General features: G+C 45.6%; 2 protein-coding genes across 3 annotated transcripts in view; both read left to right on the forward strand.

Annotated features, from left to right (window-relative positions):
- Positions 1-23,448, forward strand: part of LOC306989040 (uncharacterized protein) — a gene marked incomplete at its 3' end in the record, with an annotated part of 978,518 nt that overhangs the window by 889,166 nt on the left and 65,904 nt on the right. The window lies entirely within an intron of this gene.
- The window catches only part of plxdc1 (plexin domain containing 1), a 245,503-nt gene that overhangs the window by 120,548 nt on the left and 101,507 nt on the right, over positions 1-23,448 (forward strand). For both annotated transcript variants that reach the window (XR_013795634.1, XM_079595213.1), the window contains exons 6-10: positions 15,629-15,747; positions 15,951-16,050; positions 16,149-16,244; positions 16,342-16,423; positions 16,526-16,586. Coding sequence is in view for 1 of the 2 variants with exons in the window: in XM_079595213.1 (XP_079451339.1) it covers positions 15,629-15,747; positions 15,951-16,050; positions 16,149-16,244; positions 16,342-16,423; positions 16,526-16,586 (458 nt within the window). In the remaining variant the exon portion in view is untranslated. The remainder of the gene's footprint in view (positions 1-15,628; positions 15,748-15,950; positions 16,051-16,148; positions 16,245-16,341; positions 16,424-16,525; positions 16,587-23,448) is intronic.

A 23,448-nucleotide genomic window follows, 5' to 3' on the forward strand; every position in this document is an offset into this window, starting at 1 on the left:
ATGAGAATTAACTACACAATTACTAGAAATGTTTACCTTGGCTATTATACAATTTGCAAGCATACACGGTTTGTGGAAAAATACAATTTTTTTCAAGATGTTTCCAACTCTGAACCAATTCTGTATATATATATATATATATATATATATCCATATATATATATGTGTGTGTGTGTGTGTGTGTGTTGTCTTTGCATTATTTCTTGTGGCTCAGTGACACCTGAATGAAAGGCTCATTAGTATGCAGCATTAGCAGGTCTTTGTCTTCTCAGGTGTGAATTAGGACATTATTCATGACCTTGTTGGATCATTCACGCCCACCTGCATATTGCCTTTCCAAACAAAAAGTGTCTTACAAAATGTAAATCAATCTATTGTTTAATGTGAACGATTAGCCCGGATGATTTTCAGATCATTTTGAAGTAAAAACTCTAGGCGACAACATCCATTAGTCAAAAGTATTGTGGGAATATGTGAAGTTGGTCGTATGTGGTCTTATATCAGAAAATTTAAGTTTGAGTTTTTTGAATAACCATGCATAAATAATATTCTCTCAAAAATGCAAACATGTACATACATGTTGCTCACATATTATGATAGCCATGTTCGTGCTAAATAGAGTGTAATTACACCTTTGCCATTAATATGTTTATAAGCAACTGAAAAAAATACAAATATCAGGGCATGTCAAAACATCTCAAGGACCCCAAAAACACCTTGGTCCCCAGAGGGTTAACTTCATACGGTCCAAATAAGTCCACTGTTGTGTACTCAAATTGTCTGGCTGGTGTTATCCGCTTGGATGGAAGGTCACACATGATCTGTTGGTACTTTCTGGCCCTGGCTTTTCTGCACACCACACAGTTATCAACCCTCTTTTTAGCCAGCTTCCGGCCTTTTATCACCCAGGCTTTCTTCCTTATCCGGAGGAGTGTGCCTGCTATTTCTTCATGGTTTGCACCGTGGGCCTCTTGAGCTAGGAGAGTGGATATCCATGCCACTTATGGTAGAATTGGTACGGCAGTCTTGTCCTCATCAAAGATCTGGAACCTTCCTCTACAGCCCAGTCTCTTCCTCTCTGTAAACAGCGAGTCTGTTGAGAGTGGTGTCTTGAAAGGTTATACCTTCTTGAGCTGCAAGGAACAGGTCTCTTATTGCATCTTCACACTCCCCGACAGTGAGTACAGCTTGTTTGGCTCTGGACCTCCAGTTTGTTGAAAGAGCTTCCTCACACTTTTGTTTATCTGAGGCTGAATTCTTGGTCAACACCTCTTTCCATGTTGTTGCAGCTCTCCAAACCCAGGAAATGTCTCGGATCAGCCTGGTCAGTCTGCTGAATTTCCTGATGTCAATCAGTTTGGTTACCGCAGAGCCGGCTGGTGATCTTCGGATCTAAGTCTTAGGTTCATCTGGGTTATTTTGCTGTGGATCACCCTTGTTTCTCTTAGCCTGTGCTCTAGTCTAGTCAGTGCTGCCAAGAAAGCTTTCCTTTGAAGTTTGTTTATGCCTTCCTTGACATACGCAGCGACTTTGGCTGACTAACGCTGGTCCATTCTGCCACATAGAATCTTCCTGGAGGTCTTCTGGGGTTGCCCCTCTTGTTATGATGTCAGCACTGTTCATGCCTCCCAGGATCCAACACCAGTCTTCGACTGCGAAAAAACGCACCGCAAATGCACTGCATACGGAGTATGTGTAAAACGGCCGTTAAAGTCAAGTTACCCGAGATGATTTCTTCATTAAAGCAGATTTTTTCATTATGGTACAGTGTACACATGCCACTGAGCTGAGATTCCTTTGTCAGAACAAACTTAAAGGTGCATTAAGCAACTTTACATGTTAAAAATACCCCTTTTCTAACCCATACATGCTTAAACAATTGCCTGATGGGCTGAATGAGCCCTTCTCTGATCACTGAGATTGTCTCTATAATCCTGTAAAGTAAAATAAAGAAGAGGGATTCGGGCCGGAATTTGAGACTGGGCGTGACGTCATGCGCGTTCACGGCACGCTCACATAGCTATGTCTGGCAGGTTTGTGTATTCGCCGGCATTCTCCGTAGAAGATGGATTGTAAGAGACCTGCTTGTAGTTCATTTCAAACACCAACGCAAACTCCACGTAAGATAAAAAAAAGAAAACTTTTGTCTAGTGCATGCACATCTCTGGCTGCAGGTTTGCTTGCCGCCAGAGGTGGCATAGTTCTGCAAAAACTCAGAATCGTGCGCTATGCACTTTTAAGCTTTATTTAATACAGAATGATTTACCGACTAGGATTTATTCACTAACATCAGATCAATATTACACTGATACAATTTAAACATAATGAATTGCATTAAGAATTTTACTTAAGCTTTATTTAATACTGAAGTATTTACCGAATAGGATTTATTCACTAACAATTTTAACATAATGAATTGCATTAAGAATTGTTAAATCACAATAGAGATGCCAATTCTAGCTACCACTTTATCTACATTTAAACAAACCAGCAAATGGGGACATAAATTCCTTTTTCTTGTCCTATTTTTAACTGGATTATTAAACACACTTTTAGGTTCACAGTGGTTTAAGCTCATAACCTTTGTTTAATCATGCCCACATTTCCCACCATTAATATGTAGCAAATTAGCTCAAAGGGAAAAATATATATTTAGTTATAATTATTTATAAATATTTAGATCAGCTTTCTGAATTACATGTAGTAGAATTAACGTTGCTAACGTTATTGGCGTTCACTCCTGGTCAAGAATAATAACATCCTTTCAACTTCCTACTGTAAACAGTACTAACAGTACAAAAGCATGTAGCAAATCTGAAGACGAAAAGAGGATAACATGTTGTCTAGGCGGCCCTTATATACTTCCGGGTCGCATTAGTAGTGATGTGATGTCATAGGCTGTTGCCGGTTCTTTCAGATTCTGCGCAATAGTGAACGCGGGACCCGAGTCTGTGCAGTAGTGAGCGTGAAGTGTAGACCCAATATCAAGTTCCCGCCCACACTCTCACAGAAACGGTTAGTACAGTTTACTGCAGAGCAACTCATTTTGTCAGTGTGAAATAAACAGTTATGGACATGTAAATTTTTTTAAGTTGAAGCTCAAATCTCCTCCCGAAAATCCCCCCAAAAAGTCTGTTGGTGCCCATCACAGCTGTCAATCATGACGTCCCATTCCTGTCTTTATAGCATCAAATAAGACCAAACTTTTTTCAAAAAACGAACACTTAAACTTTCATCAGTGTGATAAAAACTACCTAAAATGACAGAAAACATCTTTGGAAAAATATTATTTGAAGTGTAATTTGATTGTTTAGTTTCTATAGCGTCCCATTAGACTTCATAGGGAGGGCGGATTCACTTTTCTGGACTTGTGCAGGCACGCTTGGCCTGCAGGGAATAACAAAATTAGCTGATTGGAGCTGCTGTAGGTCTGAATCAAAATGGCTAAATGAGGGTATGTTTAATCCCATACAGGGATTATTTTAATCACACCTATTGACGGTGGACTGGCCAATGCGGAGGTGATAATTTTGAGCAAGAAATCTTTCTTTTGTCTCATTCAACATCTCATTTGTATGTTTATGGTAGACTGGAGGATAGTGCAGTATGAACAAAAGTAAAGGGAAAAGAGTGGGATGCAAGTTATGGTAATGTACATATGCAACATAATTTACCAAATTAGAAGAGGGTAATTTTGATAGTACACATGACAGGGTTTGGAATAAAGTGATTTGTTCATAAGCATGGATACAAGCATTGTTTATGTATGAGAGGTTTTAGTCTCTTTTGTGATTTTAGCTCACATTGTGGCAGGAAGTCATCCCTTCCTTAAATAATTCATTTAAAGCTTGAGGAGAGTGTCAAAACTAAAATGCAGATCCAAACGTAGGTTTGGGAGGAGCCTAAACATTGTCAATCATCAATATGAGAATATGCAGCAGTCACTGCACCATCCCAGCAACTATTTTTCTATGGCATTTGACCCTGGTCCATCCTTTAAACATGTCCCAACCCGATTAGCTCCAGCAGCACTTTCCCTCCAACCACGAGTGTTCCCCAGAATCCTCTACTGTTTTCAAGTCATCTCCAGGATCCTTTAACTCCGGTTCCCCTTCTGCAAATAACAAGGGAAATCAAGCCTGTCGTCCTCCAGCAAATTCGTTCAGGCGTCATCATAAAACCCGCTCCTCCCGGCCTCAGCTAGTCTGTGCACCCCAGCTCAACCGCTTCAATTCAGGCAACTAATTGCGGTACGCTATTGCCACCGCAAACATCCATTTCCCACAAAGACGGGCAAAAATCCAGCTAACCACTTTTCCACGATTTGCAAACTGGCAAATTTATCCGTCGCTCCTTACGCTTTCAGTCTGTCTTCTGAGCGATTTCCACCAATGATTTTTTAAAATATTTAATGCCTAAGCGGATTACTATTACTAAACGCATAATTATATAGACCTTATGGACCGTGAACTTCCGAACTAAAACATGGCCTAATGTGTACACTGTTTACAATACTGTTTCTTACAAAAACTTGGTGTAGTTTGATCTCTTAATTAAAACAAATATGCGTGTTCTTTTCTGCTAATTAAGATCTTCTCAACTATCCCAGAAAGCAACATAGTGTCGTCCCAGATCTGGTACATGTGGATTCCACGCGTAACAGATGTGGGCCGGATCGGGACGACACTATGTTGCGGTCTGGGATACGTAACACAAGACTATCTGTAGAGAATTATGATTTTACAGATCCCATTTTCAAGTAAAGTGGTCTTTTTTTCATCTTATGAAAATAGAGCATTTCCAAAATGCGTCTCGGATGCAAATAGAACGCTCCGGCATTTTCTGGACACTTTGACAGATATTTTTTAAAGCTGACCACGGGAAAAAAAGTGGGTCGCCGGGGCTCGCAAACATAAATCCCCGTAAATTTTCCCTATCCGATGCAGGGAGATCCTTGTGGTATTTTGTCTCTGGGTTATGCGCCAGGGTCAGGTACTCTTTCCCATTCTCGTCTTGCCGGAGAACGAAAGACTCTTTTGATAGGTTACGCTTTCCTTCTCTTCCCCTCCATGCAAAACACAGCTGTATGTCAAACCAAACTTTTCTTACAAGTCCTGTGGGTGTGCATTTCTAATTTTCTCCAAGTCAGACTCAGTAATACACGGATGATGAACACTGGTGTCTTTTCCATTTTTACTGTAGCGCTTTAAAACTGATTTAAAGACGGCATTGCTTGACTTGAAGTCTTTATCACTTATGATGTTGTATTTTGTAATGTGATGGTTTATACCTGCTCTGAGACACATCAAACTTGCAACACTGTATTGGCGTCCAGCGGTAGACTGAACAGAGGCATAAAACTCCCGCAATGTCTCATTTAAAAGAGAAGCAGAGTAGGTCTCGAAATCACAATTGTTCAGTCTTTGGCGCAAAAAGACACTGAAAGTGTTAACTGCCCATTTAGTTGTCTTTTTCGTATTGACCTTATCTTTGTCGTCTTTCGATCTTATCTAGTTCTGCCGGTGTTAATTTCTCATTAAAGAAATGGGCCCAAGAAATGGGCCCATTTCTCAAAATTGCCATATTCACCATACAAATTAAACGATATGCAAAAATCATCCATTTAGCCTACCTAAATAAACTAAAAAAAGCAAGTGTAACTGTGTTACACTCTACAGATAAAGCATTGTGGAAATTTTGCGTATCCAGCCCGTAGTGATAAAATAAAATTCTGTATCAAATTTATAGGCAGGACAAGTAGTTTGTTTAGGCTTGGTTTGTAGGGAATTACAAACATTCGCACATATATTCAAACGCACATAACTATAGAATTATTTCTCTATGTGCACGTGAGCACCATCAGCGTTTCTCACAGGTTCGCGTTTAAAGTCTGTTTAGAGAGAACGGTGTCGTCTTAGCAGACCCTAATTTAATAACAAATTATCCTTTCGACGGAAGTGAATCAATGAAAACTAACTTTAGCTAGAAAATAACCTTAAATTATACGTTTATCTCTGTAAAGCAGCTTTGAAACAATCTACATTGTTAAAAGCGCTATATAAATGAAGATGACTTGACTTGACACTTTGGTTACCAATGTTTATAGTTGCAGATTAATTTTTAACTGTGCATTAAGCGGTTTTACTGCACACCTTCCAGCCAATCAGAATCGAGTATTTAAACAGCCCGTGGTACACTCTAAAAATGTATCATGGGTCTTGTCATTTTTAAAAATAATTAAATAATTAAAAATATTGTGTATATTTTATTAAGAAAATTGTGGTTCAGTGTTGTATAGAAAATATTAAAAACGTTTCAATAATAAAACCAAAAGATAGCCTAGATTTTCCAAATTTTTTTAATGAAACGTACACAATTTTGAGGCTTAAATTGAGAAACCGATCAAGCTGATAAAATTAAGGAAAAAGGGCTACCTATTTATTTGAAGAGAATTAGCTCAATTATGCTGCTTTATTTAGATACACCATTGTTAGTTCCCAGCATGCTTTGCACATGGCTGGAAATGGACTTTGTACATGGCTAGTTATTTTTGACATTTGAAAGAGTTCGTTGAGCAAAAACTTTGCTATAATGCTAGTGCAGTAACAAGTTTGGTCCTGTGCTGTGCTAGCTGCATACAGTCTTTTTATAATGCAATATAACTCAAAGTCACTCTAATTCACACACTTTTGAGCGTCAACTTAAAATAAAAAAAGCATATTTCACTAAATATATTAAATTCATTGTATCATAGACTAAATAATTAAAGGTGCTGTATGGAGTTTTTCTACTAAAATGAATCAATTTTGTATTACCTGTGTGTGAAGGGGTTGTAGTCTCACAATAAAATGATCCACTTGGCGGGTTTTGCTATTACCTCTGAAAGCAAGTATTCCTATAGTATTCCTATTTCTATGTGATGCTCCGGGTCGGATTTGCCGCAAAATACAGTGACGTGACTGAGACCTGCATGCACGCTCCCGAGCGTCTCGCCTCGTCTACTGACTTTGCACTCAACAGCGACGACACTGCAACTTTATGACATGGAGTCTGCTAATACTAGGAAACTTTAGGTTACTTGCGTAACCCCGGTTCTCTGATAACATGAGTGAGGTATCTCACTATGGGAACGCCTCTGGGCGTGACAGATCTGGAAGAACCAATTACACCACGTCTGTCAGTTGACAGACCAATCACGACAGTGATGCGGGAGTCCCCTTCCCACATATTAACCACTGCCAGTGGTCCCTACTTCATTCTCTGCATATCTCTTCTCCGTGCACTGCAAGGAGGGACGTGTGGTGAGATACCTCACTCATGTTATCAGAGAACCGGGGTTACGTAAGTAACCTAAAGTTCTCTTTCAAACATTCGCTCGGTATCTCACTATGGGATATAGACAACTCCCGTATTACAGATATGCTATCCGAAGCAGGCATGTCAACTAACTCAGTGATGCATGTAACATAATCCACAATGAGTGTTTTTTTTTTTTGTTTTTGTTTTTTTACACACTTAAGGCGGAATGAGCCAGTGATGGCTCAGTGACATCCAGTCTATAAAATCGGACAAATGTGTGAGGCGAAGCCCAACTTGCTGCAGCACATATGTCCTGAACTGAAACCCCTTTAAACAGTGCCCACGAGGTAGCCAAGCCTCTGGTAGAATGAGCCCTCAGCCCTTCCGGAGGACAGAGACCACTGCTATTATAACCTAATATAATAGCTTCCACTACCCAGTGGGACAGGCGCTGACGCGAAATAGGTTTCCCCTTATGAGAATCAGCCCATGAAACAAACAACTGATTACTCTTCCTTAGCGCTCTTGTTCTGTCCACATAGTGGGCACGCACGGACAGGGCACAGGCAATGAAGCCGCGCATCCTCCGACGAGAGAAAAGGCTGAGGATGGAAAGCCCGTAAATTCACCTGCTTACAGGCGAGAGCTGACTCGCTAACTTTAGGGACAAACGATGGATTCGTTTTGAGAGTTACTCCCGAGTGGTCCATAGCGAACTTGCATACAGGACTTATGCACCGATAAAGCGTGAAGTTCACTAACCCGCTTAGCGGTAGAAAGAGCCAATAATAAAGCAGCCTTTAGCGAAAGGAGCTTTAATTCAACACTCTCTATAGGTTCAAAAGGAGGCTGAGATTAAGGACCACCGACAGATCCCAGGGCGGAATCAGTGGCTTTGAAACCCTGTTCAAACGCCGTGCACCCCTCATAAACCTGCATACAAGCGGGTGTTGACCTATAGTGTTTCTGTCAACCCCCACATGACACGCAGAAATTGCGGCAAGATAAACCTTAACAGTTGAAAAGGCTCTGCCCTTATCCAAAAGTTCCTGCAGAAAACTCAACATGTCCGCGACAGAACAGAGAAAGGGAACAATATGTCTGTGTGCGCACCATCGCTCAAACACAGCCCATTTCCGATCATATGCCGAGCGCGTTGAAGCAACTTGCGCATTCTGAATTGTCTCAATCACCCTCGGAGGCAAACCTGTCACACTCAAGTTTAACCTCTCACGGGCCAGGCCCAAAGAGCCACTTTGTCTGGTGCTGGGTGAAAAATCTCCCCGCGCGCTTGCGAGAGAAGGTCCCTGCGCAACGGGAGGGGCCAGGGCTGTGCGTAAAGGAGCTGAATTATCTCCATCAACCACAACTTCCCTGGCCAGTTCGGGGCAATCATTATGACCGAGTGACCGCACTCTCTTGTCCTTCTTAAAGTTGGAAAGATCAGACTCAGTTGAGGAAACGCGTACAGTAGTGCGTTTGGCCACGGGTGCGCCAGAGCATCCACACCCATAGGCGCACCGCTTCTCACCAGAGAGAAGAACAGAGGACACTGAGTGTTTTCGTGCGAGGCGAAGAGATCTACGGCCGCCCGGCCGAACCTCTCCCACAACTGGCTCACTACCTGAGGGTGGAGAGTCCATTCTCCATACAGAGGATTCCCCCTGGACAAGAGATCCCGTAGTGAATGAAAATGCTTCACGCCTCACAAGATTATTTTCTGTGCCAGACTGTGAAGCAGATGGGAACGTGTGCCTCCCTGGCGGTTTATGTATGCCACCGCCGTTGTGTTGTCCGACCTGATCAAAATGTGGTGGTTCCTTAGGAACCGCACAAAATGATTCAGAGCCAGAAAAACTGTTAACAGTTCCAGAAAGTTTATGTGTGCGTCTTGTAGCGAGACGGGCCATTTTCCCTTCGCTATCCTGCCCTCGCACACTGCACCCCAACCTGTGAGCGACGCATCCGTCGTAACCACCTTTCTCAGAGAAACTGCTCCCAGCGGAGTCCCTGACTCGAGAAAAGAGCGATCTCTCCACTGACGGAGAGCGCGCATGCAAAGTGACGTCACTATCACTCTGCGGTTGAGGTGGCGTTTTGGACACAAGCCCAGCGCCGCCGTCCAGTTCTGAAACTCTCTCATTCGCAACAGTCCCAGGGGAATGACAGAAATTGTCGAGGCCATCAGACCCAGTAGACGCAAACACAGTCTGAATGAAACTCTGTTTCCTTTTTGAAAAAGGGATAGACAGCCGCGAATTGACCTGATGCGCTCCTCGGACAGAAAAGCTTGATATAGGTCTGAGTTTAGTCTGAGACCCAGGTAAATTATCTCCTGTGTAGGCACCAAGCAGCTTTTCGTTTCGTTTATCTTGAAACCTAAACTCTGCAAATGAGACACGAGCATTGTTGACTCTCTCTCTGCCTGTTGCCATGACGGCGCGCACAGCAGTAGATCGTCCAAATATGCTGACACTCTTAGACCCATTATTCTCAGCGGTGTGAGTGCTGCTTCTACACATTTGCTGAAAACCCTGGGCGCCAAAGACAAGCCGAACGGGACTGTCAAAAACTCGTAGGCTGTGTCTCGATAGGCAAACCTGAGGAATTTTCTGTGTGCTGGGTAGATGCTTATGTGAAAATATGCATCTTTCAGATCGACTGACGTAAGCCAGTCCTTGGGACGAATAGTTTGAGATAACGTCTTTAAGGTCAACATTTTGAACTTGTATTTACTGAGGTGTTTGTTGAGGTTCCGTAAATCCAGAATAGGACGGAGACCACCCCCTTTCTTGGGAATAACGAAGTACCGGGAGTAAAAACCCTGATGGCTGTCATCCGGCGGCACAACTCGAATAGCTCTTTTGCTCAATAAAGAGGCTATTTCTTCCTCTACAACCTGAGCTGACTCCCCCTCTGCTGCTGACATTAACACACTGTTGAAAAGTGGAGGTTTTACAGCAAATTGCAGACGATAACCCCGGCTTATTGTGGATAAAACCCATGGGTGTACTGCGCATGCGCGCCAGCTCTCCGCATGAGCAGCGAGCGGACCGCAGCAGCTCTCGTCCACTAGCGACGCGGAGGCGCCCTCTAGTGGTGGAGCTGGGGACTGCAGCTCTGATTTTGACAATTTTGTTTTTGTGTGTGTTTTTATTTTCAAACATAGCTGTGCCCTTGGCCCACTGCCTGGATGCACAGGGAACGTGTTTATTATTTCCATAGCACACATGTCTTTTGGAAAACAGCCCTCTGCCCTCTGTTGTAACCCCATGGGTGGAGGGAGGCAAACTTTTTTGTGAGGCACTGGGGGAACTGGTGCAAACTTCACATTTGAACTGGTCATTATATAACTCGTGAACAATTCCCCTGTCCGACGCCTTCTCTTGGCGGGAGGGGGAGAAAATGACCGTTCTCTTTGAGGGAGGATAGGAACAGATACTCCGTGAGTGCTGTTGCTCATCCCTTTGTCCTGAACCTGACGAAATACTAGGTTGCTCGCCGTTTCTTCCCTCCCTGAGGGTTTGCTGGACGGTGTCTGGCTGCAGCCGCTGCAAAGGAAGGTTTACCCCTCGGCTAAGCTGGCTTAGACTGCGGCTCAGAACGCTGAGGCTGAGAGGGTCTAGGGCCTCTGAAATCTGACCGACCACTCCCTTGAGGGGCTTCAAACCTGGGCCGTGGTGGTTGAGAAGTCCTAACGGTGGATCTGCGAGGGAGGCAAGTCTGGAAAGCCTCGCCCTCCTGCTTCTTTCGATCGCACCGTTCTCTCATAGCAGTGACCGATGCCCCGAAAAGGGCTTTGGGCTCAACTGGAGCATCCAAGAAATCTGCTTTCTCTCTGTCTGACAGCCCTGACAGCCCCAGCCAGAGAGATCGCTCGCCGACCACTGCCAAGCCCATGCTGCGGCCGCAGCTCTGGACCGCACCCCTGGAAGTTCTCAGGTTGAGATCTGCAATAACGCAAATCTCTTCCCATAGGGCTGGGTTTGGTGACCCAGCATCCATTTACCTCCCCATCTCTTCCATAAGCTCTGCCTGATAAGCAGTGAGGAGAGAGGTGGCATTAAGAGCTCTCACTGCCAGTGCAGAAGAGCGATACATTTTCTGAAAAACTGATGCCGTTAGACGATCAGTGCGACCTGGCAGTGAATCTGAAGCCGAGGAAAAAGCTGTCCTGCGGTTAGGATGGAGATGATGTGCAACCGACAGCTCGACAGGAGGGGAATTTGACATCCCTAACTCCATTTTATCCACATCCAGCCTAGAAAATCCCTTTACGGGAACTCTGTGAGAAAACGGCTTATCCCAGAAACGTTTCATTTCCGAAACGCACGCGGGGACCGCTGGAATGAGCTGCTTAGCTGGTGGGGCACGTGACGGCAGTCTCTTGCCGTCATATAGATCTCTCTCCGTCCCCTGGCCCGTCTGCTGTGATGGCCAGTCTATGGAGAGTTTTGCCGCCGCCCTCCGGCACATTTCCAGTAGGTCGAGCTCCGCCTGAGCCGGGGAGGGTGAACCCTCGCTTAACGCGCTGTCTGGCCGGGATGGATTTGTCGGGAGGATCGCATCTTCGTCCTCTAACATACGCGCGATGTCCTCGTCATCCTCCTCTCTCACATCCGTAAGTCCTACGGATCCAAAGAGGGGAGGTAGTTGCGGGGAGAATTCGTCCATGTATTCGCCCCAGCTGCAGGACGCCGGAGGCTGTTTCGCCTCCTCCGCGGGTGACAGAGAAAAGCAGGGATCTCCCTTATTAGTGGCCGCGACACGCACTCTTCTCTCTAACACCCTCGACGGGAAGAGAGAACAGTGAGGACAGCCCTCGGGGTTAGCGAGGGCTGCCTGTGCGTGTCTCACCCCCAGACATGCGATGCATAAAGGATGAGGATCCTTGCCCGATATCATCGAGCCGCACGCACACGGGCGAGAAGTTTCTGTTTTCGGTCCGCCGTTTGCAGAACTTGAAGTTGCCATAATAATAGTAGGCCTATCTAAGCTCACCGTAACGTGCAACTCAGAATAAGGATAGGAATATCTAAGAGAATTCGCCGTAACACGTTAATTCTCTTAAAGTATACCAAAAAACAAATAACACTGCCAACAAAATAGCTGCGTTCAGGGACGTACCTTGACGGCTCGTCTAAGAACCGTTAAACAACTATTTCAAGACAGGTACTGAAGGATAGCTTCCAATTTGATCTTCACGGGGAAGAGATCGAAGAATGAAGTAGGGACCACTGGCAGTGGTTAATATGTGGGAAGGGGACTCCCGCATCACTGTCGTGATTGGTCTGTCAACTGACAGACGTGGTGTAATTGGTTCTTCCAGATCTGTCCATAGTGAGATACTGAGTGAATGTTTGAAAGAGAACGACTAGCACAACACAGACTCCAACACAAACTCCACATAATAATAAAAAACAAAAGAAAGCACGCGCACGAGTGTCCCGGGTTGACTAACGGAACCCTATTTGTGGAAATTGTGCACGGGGAGCGCTTCAGGCGTAACACGAGGCCTGTTCCGGGAAAACGCGGAAGCAGGCAGAAGCAATGAAAGAGAGAGGAGCGAGCTGTGCGGCGGGAAGGACCCTGAAGGGACGATTGGATTATGAGGATATAAAGAAGTTTGTGTTGAGAGGAAGGCGTGCGTTGGGGGAGCAGAGAGCGAGCCGAGGAGACACAGCGGAAGTTCGGGCGAAGAGGCAGCAAGGAAGTGGCCAGCGGTGGAAAACACGGGACTTAAGGAGATAAGTGACGGTCTTCTTTCACTGAATATGATATTAGGATTTGCCATAGTATTATTGGGTGGAAGATTCACTTCACTCCGTTTCTTGAAGAAGTTGTAATGTGACTGTCTGAAGGCATTAATTTGGGGAAAGAAGAGGAGCGCTTTGGATGTGACATTACAGTGCAGATTTTGCTTACACCTGCCATAGGGATTCTGTTCGCCGAGGTTGCCGTCTGGGCCCGTACGCTGATTTAATGGTTGAGGTTTGTGAGTGCCGTGCTGGTCACTTTAATCACGTGTGCAGTTGAGTGTTTTGCAGTGCATGCACGAGTGCGGTGAAGAAGTCGTGGATCGTGTGGTATCTGAACGAACAGAGCCTTGACGAAATCATATTCCTCACTGTTGTCATCAGTCTAGTGAAGAGCCTGTGAACATAAAGAAAACTGCTATCTGCCGCTGCATTCTGCTATCGCTGTCCTGTGGTAAGAAGACTTGTTGTTAACTGCTGGATTCTGTACTTACCACTGTTGTTCTGTGAACATAGAGAAACTGCTATCCGCCATTCTGCCATCGTTGCCCTGTGAGGGATCCTATTACCCGTTCTGTGAAGGAGAGGTGACACTCATCAGTTACCTGATGCTGTCCTGTGAAAAGAGAAAGCCCACTGTTTGCTGCCGCTCATTGTTGACAACCGTATTTCATCCGACGGTCATTACCTCCGGCCTACCACATACTGATCTTTGCTCCCTACTAACAGGTCCTGGTCCTCCGTCCAATCCCCATTGTCCTGCGAAAGACAGGAAGAAAGAGTGAGCATACTGAATCCATACTGACCCGTCCTGCTCACCAGTCTATGCTGAAGTCCCGCTGAGCCAGTGAACCGAGCCACATCTTCACTGCTGTATCCAGTCTTGCATCTAGGAAGAAAGAGTGAGTATACTGAATCCATACTAATCCACTCTGCTTACCAGTCTATACTGAAGTCCCGCTGAGCCAGTGATCCAAGCTGCATCTCCACTGTTGCATCCAGTCCTGTGTCCAGGAAGAAAAAGTGAACATACTGAATCCATACTGACCTGTTCTGCTTACCAGTCTATGCTGAAGTCCCGCTGAGCCAGTGAACCAAGCCACATCTTCACTGCCGTATCCAGTCTTGCATCTAGGAAGAAAGAGTGAGTATACTGAATACATACTAATCCACTCTGCTTACCAGTCTATACTGAAGTCCCGCTGAGCCAGTGATCCAAGCTGCATCTCCGCTGTTGCATCCAGTCCTGTGTCCAGGAAGAAAAAGTGAGCATACTGAATCCATACTGACCCGTTCTGCTCACCAGTCTATGCGGAAGTCTCGCTGGTCTATCTCCACTGCTGTCATCTAGTCCGGACTTGTTGACGTAGGAGGGGCGGTTGGCCTGTTCTTTTCTCCTTGAGATTGCCTTTTAATTAAATAAATAAACTTGAGATTCTTTTTATTCAGTTGTCCGTTCTCTTTGAGCTCCTCAGGGGGGGAGGTACAGTGGAAGGAGGGAGCGCCGGTTGGCAACTAGCGCCTTCCACACCCCCGGCCTGTGAAAAGAGCACTCGCTTGTAAACGTATTGGTTGCAATCTGAAACATCACCGCTAGATGCCGCTGAAAACTCCATACAGCACCTTTAAGTTGATCAGGTCACTTTTGCTTCAGTGTTCTATTACAATGTTTTCTATTTATTTTACTTCCTGAACTTTTTTGTTCATACATTGTCAGTAAAAACAAAAACAAAAAAACCCGCCTATAACAATGTTGTAATAAATGGCTATAACTTGCTTAGGGATTGTTACATGTAGTCAAAATTTCATCTGGATATCTAGAATATCCAAGTAAAACTTTCTAAAGGAAAAAATCCAAACTTCAGGAGGATTTATTTGAGTTGAGTAAAAAAAAAATCACTAAAAATGTGCTACCGTTTTTCTTAAATCTGGTAAATTCATCCATTCCAAGACAAAATTAATGTAAAATTGGGAATTTAAATGAGCTAGATGGAAACTTCAAGTTCTCCTGTTTAAAATGATATATGGCACTTGATGCTGACTGCTATAATGGGTTACAACAATAAAGAAAAGAACAGGCGAGTCAGAGTCTAGGTCTTTAAAAAGCATCCCTTCACTGCCGCAGCAGTGACTTCTCTCTCTGCTCCCAGTAGCCCTTTCGTTTTATCTTTGCAAAATTCTGGTGTCTGTTGGGGGTTCTGATTCTTTTCAACTCTTTGGCATGATTCATTCCCTTGAAAAGCTACACATCACAGGAATAACTTAAATTTTTAAATATTTCCAAATAGAAAACAGTTATTTTAAAGTGTAATAATGTTTCACAATATTACTCTTTTTACTGCATTTAAAAAAAATAAGTGTAGCCTTGGTGAGCATAACAGACTTCTTTCAAAAACAAAACAAAAAATACTCCATACTTTTGAATGGTAGAGTATATCCCAATTCTGTCTGATTGATTCTAAAAACAAGTACAGTATGTGCTTTCTTACCATTAGTGAAATACATATTTTAATCTGTATTAAAAAAATTCAGGCAGTGTTCAGTGAAAATTTATCCTGACTTTGATGCCCCAGGTGACATATTTGTGGTACAGTGGGACAAAGTGAGGCTAAAGGATCGGGAAACTGAAGGAGCTTTCACCTTCCAGACTGTTCTCTATGGTAACGGAACCATTGTCTTCAGCTACAAAGACGTGAGTCAGCCCATAGTTCAACCAAGATAAATTAAACACACATAAAGCCAACAGTGAGATTTTCATTACCACTCAAAATTATTGTCATCAAAGCAGAGTAAAATAATGTGCTCACTTATTATACTTCTGCATGTCAAATTTACAAAAGAAGAAAAAAACTGGTTTTGACTGTCCAGTTTCCTTCTTTTGGCTTTTCATAACAGGTTCCTTTGCCTGTGGAGAAAATCAACTCCACTGAGCATCCAGTGAAAGTGGGACTGTCTGATGCCTTCATGGCCCTTCTGTCTTCTTCACCGTCTCCAGGCCAGTGTAAAACTGTCAATGAATTTAATGTATGGTACATTTACACTGTTATCATTTTTTACTTAATTGATCATACTTTATTGTTGTATTATCAATAGATGCTAAACGACGGACTATTTATGAATATCATCGGGTAGAGATTGACACAACAAAGATTGTCAATAACTCTGCATTTGAGTTCAGCCCCTTACCAAGTGAGTAAACCTATCACTGCTTATCTTTCCTCTACATTAATCACAATTGCACACCTTAAAACCTAATGAAACCTTTATGTTTGTTATCTGTTTCTAGCCTGCCTCCAGCACACTTCCTGCGAACAATGTCTCCAGTCAGACATAACATCAGGCTGTAGGTGGTGCAATAGTCTACAAAGGTAACAGCATTAGATCAGAGTGTCCGGTGTGTTTTTCTGCATTAATTCAAGCGAGGCATGTGTCCTTTCCTGACAGCTAAATGTATGTTTATAATCTCTCAGATGTTCAGATGGACTAGACCGATACAGGCAAGAATGGCTGGACTACAGTTGCTCTGAGGAGGTACAGACAATAAGTCACCAAATATGCACTGCTATAAAATAAAGATTTTGTCATTTTAGTCTATCCACAGGGATAGAAACATAATTTGAATGTTGTGCTAGTTCGGGATATTGAACATTTAATTTAAAGGGATTTTCTATAAGAAAATATTTTTTATACAGCAGTACAAAATAGCAATAACAAATATAGCTGCAAGCAGCAATTATCAGGGCAAAGCACAAAAAGGACCAATGAGAAAAAGTGCAATAGTGAGTAATTAACCCTCTGGGGTCTGAGGGGTTTTCTGGGTCCTGGAGGTGTTCTGACATGCTCTGACATTTGCGCTTATTTCTGTTACTTGTGAAATGTTCATGGCTAAAGTCTTTTACACTGTATTTAGCACAAACTCTGTTACAATAGTATATCAGCAGCATGCATGTAAAAGTTTGTAGTTTTGAGATAATTATGTTTATGCGTGGTTTGTGAAAAAAAAAATTGACACGAAATAAGGTCATAATACCCATACTGATTATTTCTTCACAAGACTTTTGAAAATTGTATCACGTAGCCTAGAATATTTGCTTCAAAACTATGTGAAAATCATCCTGCATACTCATTCAGATAAAACAATATATTGATTTAAAATTTGTAAGACATGTTTTGTGTAAGAAAGAGGTATGCGAGGAGGCGTGAACAACCCATGCATATTAAGTGTTTCACACCTGAGAAAGCTCTCGGGCCATATCATTATGGGGAACCTTGCAACCTTGCACAAAGAATGACTGGATTTAAAAAATAATGGCTTTTGGGGATTTATTTACAAGACAACATAATCCATATATACACAAAAAAGGACAAAAAAGCACATTATTGAACACACTGATCACACCTTTGTGCCATTCCTGAAACATAGGTGTCATACATACCAGTCATTTCCATGTTGTTTGACTTTTAATTTTACCATGTAGGCTTAAATGTACAGAGAATCATGTGAATGTTTAAGTCAGCAGGACTCCATCAGTGGTCTCTCATCTGGTCCTTGTAAAAAACAAAACAAAAACGAAACCACTGTGAACATGGTGATATCAAGATAAACTATAGGGCTGCACGATTCTGGGAATACATTTTTAGATTTTTAAAATTGGGTTAAAATTGCGATGAAAAAAAAAATGTTATGAACACCTTGTTGTGCCTTGTAGGCATATACGTGCAGTGCTGCATTAATAATTACAAGCTTATAGCAGCTAGGCAACCTATAAATCGTACTTCAGTACACTTCAGTAACACTAGGCTACACTAAAGTAAAAATATAATTGATTATCATATGTTACTTCAAATGTTTACAATTGTTATGACGTTATGAAATGAGATTGGAGTAAAAACATGCGTTTTGCTTTTCAAACAGACAGCGCGACTGACTCAAACTTACAGCGCGTGCAGAGAACATTTACTGAAGTGATGGAGCTGCTGAATGTGAAGTTTATGCAACAATAACACTAACTAATATAATTCAGAATTATTTCTTACCTTAAAATCTTTGTCTTCAAATCGCGTTCTTCTTCTTTGGATGTAAATCCAATAAGATTGCGCGCGTCTTCCAAGCTCGACAAACAGCTAGGACTGATAAGGTTAGGTGCTTTGTTTTTGAGGTAATGAGCGCGATTTGCATGTCTATATCTTTTGCGCGTGTGGGTGTGGTCACATTAAAACGTACTCGGTTACTAACGTAACCTCGGTTCTCTCTAGAGAGAGGAACGAGTACTGCGTAGAACGTACTCGGTTACTAACGTAACCTCGGTTCTCTCTAGAGAGAGGAACGAGTACTGCGTAGAACTACGCTAGGGGAAAATCCTTTTCCACGAGTATACTGAAGCCAAGAAAATTATCCTTAATTTTTTATTAATGTAAAACGCGTTGCCGCAGCATACAGGCATAGGCGAGAAAGCTCGCGCGCCTATTGGCTGGACTGCAGGCAACTGTTTGAGCCTATCGAGCGAGACCTAGAGTGACGTCATACCCAATGAGAGCGCTTCGCGTCACGCCGTTTAAAATGGCCCGCCGAAACGGGCGTGGCCTAGGTCTATAAAATGCTGCTCGCGGGCTCATATCTCATTCTCTCTAGAGAGAACCGAGGTTACGTTAGTAACCGAGTACGTTCTCTTACGAGAGATACTCTCGTACTGCGTATAACTATGCTAGGGGAATCTAATGTAAAACGCTGTGCGTGCTGGGTTCTGACAATATAGACCCAAAGGGCGACCGCCCGGGGTTCATACAGTGCACAATCACCCATGGGATTCACAGGGAATCCCGGAAGAAGAGGGTTTTAGCCACTATCTCCCTTATATGGCAGCTTAGAGCAGCCCTGCTATTCACAATAGCCGTATAACACAAGACTGACAGTGTCAGTTTAATGATTTGGCCGTACTAGACCGACAGTAACCTGGCTTGTAGTGCGGGAACATCTAGGTTGTAAAACCTTATAAATGTAGACGGGGAGGCCCAGCCTGCCGCCATACAGATATCTTGCAAGGCAATCCCACTTGACCAGGCCCACGATGAAGCCATGCTTCTCGTGGAGTGCGCTCTGACACCCAATGGGCACTGCACGCCCTTGGCTGTGTAAGCTAGCGCTATTGCGTCCACAATCCATCTGGATAGGCTCTGTTTCGAAGCGGCTAGTCACTTAGAACGCCAGCTGAATGAAACAAAGAGCTGCTCCGTCTGTCTGAAGGCAGACGAGCGAAACACATAAGCTCTTAATGCCCTGACTGGGCTGAGGAAGCTTTCGTCCTCATTTCCTCCAGTGACCGGTAGGGCAGACAGGGAAATGACCTGTGCCCTAAACGGTGTATTTAGGGATTTAGGAACATAACCGTGCTTAGGTTTGAGTATAACCCTAGAGTCATTAGGCCCAAATTCCATGCACGTTGCACTCACTGAGAGCGCATGTAAGTCCCCTATGCGCTTCACTGAAGCGAGAGCCAGAAGAAACACCGTCTTGAACGACAGGTGCTTAAGATCAATCTCCTGCAAAGGCTCAAAAGGATGACCTTTCTTGGCTTCCAGTACCGTAGAAAGGTCCCATATGGGGACTGTGGGAGGTCTGGGAGGATTCAGTCTCTTAGCTCCTCTAAGGAACCGAATGACTAAATCGTTCCTTCCTATAGACTGGCCAAGCGCTGTCTCAGAAAACACTGCTATGGCCGCCACATAGACTTTGAGCGTGGAAGGGGACCTCCCCTTATCCAGCAGCTCCTGCAGGAAGGAGAGAACCTCTGTCACTCCGCAATCCGGAGGTGACACACCACGAGCTGTGCACCAGCCAGAAAACACCGACCATTTAGAGGCGTAGAGACGTCGCGTAGACGTAGCTCTGGCCTGCGTGATCGTGTTTAACACTCCCTGTGGGAGTTCAGCGGGTACCCGTTGATGGCCCACACATGAAGGGACCACAGCTCTGGGTGAGGATGACAGATCGAGCCGTTGGCTTGAGAAAGGAGATCCCTCCTCAGAGGCACTGGCCATGGGGCGGTGCTTGCTAACTGCATCACAACTGGGAACCAAGGCTGGTTCGTCCAGAGTGGCGCTACAAGCAGCACTGAACATCCTTCTTTCCTGATCCGTTCTACCACCTGCGTCAGGAGGGAGACAGGGAGGAAAGCATAGAGAGGATTGCGAGGCCACGTGTGGGTCGACGCGTCCTTGCTTTTCGAGAAAAATTCTGGACAGTGAACGTTGTCCTGAGACGCGAACAGGTCTACTTCCGCTCTGCCGAATTTCTTCCACAGCAGCCGTACTGTCTGTGGGTGCAAGGACCATTCCCCTGTCGGAACGTGGTTCCTGGACAGTCTGTCTGGTCCTACGTTCAGGAGCCCTGGCACGTGCGCTGCTTTCAGCGAGAGCAGTTTGCTGCGAGCCCATATCAGGAGGCGTCTGGTTAGCCTGTACAGAGTCAGGGACCTGATTGCGATTTATGTAGGATACCACCGACATGTTGTCTGAATGTACTAGGACGTGGTATCCCTTTATTAGGGGACGAAAGCGCGAGAGTTCATTGCTCACTGCTAACATCTCGAGGCAGTTTATATGAAGGAGCCTCTCCCGTTCTGACCATTGGCCAAAGAGCGGTCTGCTCTCGAGCAGTGCTCCCCATCCTGAGGTGGACGCGTCCGTAGACACCACCCTCAGTCTCGAGGAAGTCCCCAGGCTTACACCTGAATGGTACCAGTCTCTCGACCCCCAAGGGTTCAAAGCTGCAATGCACGCTTGATTGACCTTGAGGCGAAGCCGACCGGCGGCCCACGCTCTGTGAGGCACTCTCTCTTTTAGCCAGAACTGCAGCGGGCACATGCGCAGCAGGCCACACTGGAGAACTGATGATGCTGAGGCCATCAGACCTAGCATCCTTTGGAATTTCTCGAGAGGGACTACAGCGTCGCAGCGAAACGAGCCGACTGTGCGCTGAATGTCCAGTGTGGGCTGGGGTGATAGTCATGCTGTCATTGACAGCGAGTTCAGCTCTATTCCCAGAAACGATATAATCTGTCTGGGGAATAGCGAACTCTTTTCCCAGTTTACTGTGAGACCGAGATTCTCGAGGTGATCGAGTAACATAGCTCTGTGCTCCATGATCTCTGAGTGAGATTGGGCTAGAATGAGCCAGTCGTCCAAATAGTTCAGTACTCGTATGCCCCGGAGTTTGAGGGGCACGAGCGCTACGTCCATGCACTTCGTAAATGTACGGGGTGCCAGGGACAAGCCGAAAGGCAGGACTGTGTACTGATATGCCTGACCCTCGAAGGCGAATCTCAAAAATCGCCTGTGACGCGACGCTATCTGTATTTGACAATACGCTTTAGATCTATCGACACAAACCAGTCCCCTTGGCGCACATGCGCAAGAATTTTTCTGGTCGTGAGCATCCTGAACTGACGTTTCATAAGCGCTCTGTTCAGTTGCCGCAGATCTAGTATGGGTCTGAGACCCCCGTCTTTCTTGGGTACCAGGAAGTATCTGCTGTAAAGCCCCCCTTCGCTTTGAGCTTGAGATAAGGGTTCTATAGCCCCTTTGCTCAGTAGTTTCAGAATTTCGGCTCGAAGTAGATGTGCTACTTTCGAGTCTACCGTGGTCTCGACGCGCGCCATGTGGCGGCGAGGGCGTCGGCGAAACTGTAGCGAATAGCCTTCTTTTATGATGTTCAGCACCCATTTTGAAACCCCGGGAAGCTTCGCCCATGCGTCTGCACGGGTAGCTAGGGGTTGGGTGAGAAGCGCGCTCTGATCGGCTCGCGATACAGCGGCTTTCGGTGAGCTGTGACATAAGCGCCGTGCTCGTAACATCTGAGGCAGGGGCCGCGCTGATAACAGCGGGCAGAATGCACGCGCTCGACTCCTCTGTGGTGGTTAACCGAGAGGGGGAGGGCAGGGCGAGTTCCGTTGGAACTGTTATGCTTGTGTGTGGACGTGGGCGCGGGGTAGCGGGCACATTTACCACCTTTATAGCATCGCTCGCCTGAGCAGAGCGCCTGCACACTGGTTTCGTTTTTACAGAAACCGTGAGGCATGCAGGAAGTAGCGTTTGTGGGCACTGGGACGTGGGCACGTTTGCTACGTTTAATGCGCAATCGATCTGAGTCGATTTTATGTGCGCGAGCCCTGTGTGGCTGTGCTTGTGTGTAGGGATGGGCACTGAATAGTGGGCAGTCTTACTACACATGAAACACCATCGGCCGTGACCGGGACACCAGAAAATACACTCTTTAAGGGATTTATCTGGGTAGCCGTGAAAACGGCTTTTGTGTGCAGGCAAGCGGGCAATGGAACCGGCTTGTTGGCTGCTAAATACACTGGACCAGTTACGTTTCCTGGAACTGGACGAGCGGCAATCTTTGGTGGAAGTCCGGCAGCAGCGGGACTTAGACACCGTCGCTTTCCTAGGAGTGCTAGGACGACTTCGGGGCCTCTGGTTTCAACACAATCTTCGGCCGCGTGCCACGCGGGGCTGGGCGGCGGCTGGAAGAGCGAGGGCACGGTCTCGAGCTCTGGGTCTGGCGGCGTTGACAAGAGGAGGCGGTGGGCGGAGGCTTAGGCTGTGAGCTGTGAGCAGGCGGTTTCGCACGGCCTGCTGCAGAGCTGGAGCGCTTCAGGAGGCGCTCCTCAGGTCCGGCACACAGATTGCGTCAGGTCCTTTCTCATCCAGCTTGCGGAGGAGATCAGCCTGGTAAATCTGGAGCATGGCCATGGTGTGCAACGCTGACGCGGCCTGCCCGGCGGTGGAAAAAGCGGGGCGGAGCAGGGATGACGTCGTGCGGCAAGCCTTTTAGGGCAGCGCCATCTTAGCACGCCGTCCAGCGGAGGGCGGGCATAAGTGCACTGCGATAGGCTCCTCGACCGGCGGCAGGGAGAGGTATCCTCTGTTCTTGGCGTCGACGACAGCCGAGAACGCCAGAGAGACAGAAGATCGTGTCCTGGTCGAAAAAAGGGGAGTTCCAAGACTTAGCGACTTCTTCGTGAAGCTCAGGAAGAAAGGGCGCTGGCTTGGATGCAGGCGAAGTGCGCTCCCCGGGCAGGAAGTAGCCGTCCAGTCGGTTGTGAGCGGGCTGTTCAGGCGAAACCCACTCGAGGCCAAGGCTCGCCGTGGCCTGAGTGAGCACGCACACGAGCTCCGCCTCAATGCTCGCTTTCTTTCCCGTCGAAGCATGGGCAGGGGGTGCGAGATCCTCAGAGCTCGCCCAACCCTCGCTGCCTGATGCCAGGAGAGAGCAGGAATCCCCTTCTCGCAACATCGCGTCGACTTCGTCCACTCGGCGACAGAAGCAGCGGCAGACTGCGGCCTCTGTCCGTCAGGACTCGAAGTCGAAGAAGCCGGTGAAGCTGGCGGG

Source organism: Phoxinus phoxinus (genome assembly GCF_949152265.1).
Source record: "Phoxinus phoxinus genome assembly, chromosome: 21".
NCBI classification, from domain to species: domain Eukaryota; kingdom Metazoa; phylum Chordata; class Actinopteri; order Cypriniformes; family Leuciscidae; genus Phoxinus; species Phoxinus phoxinus.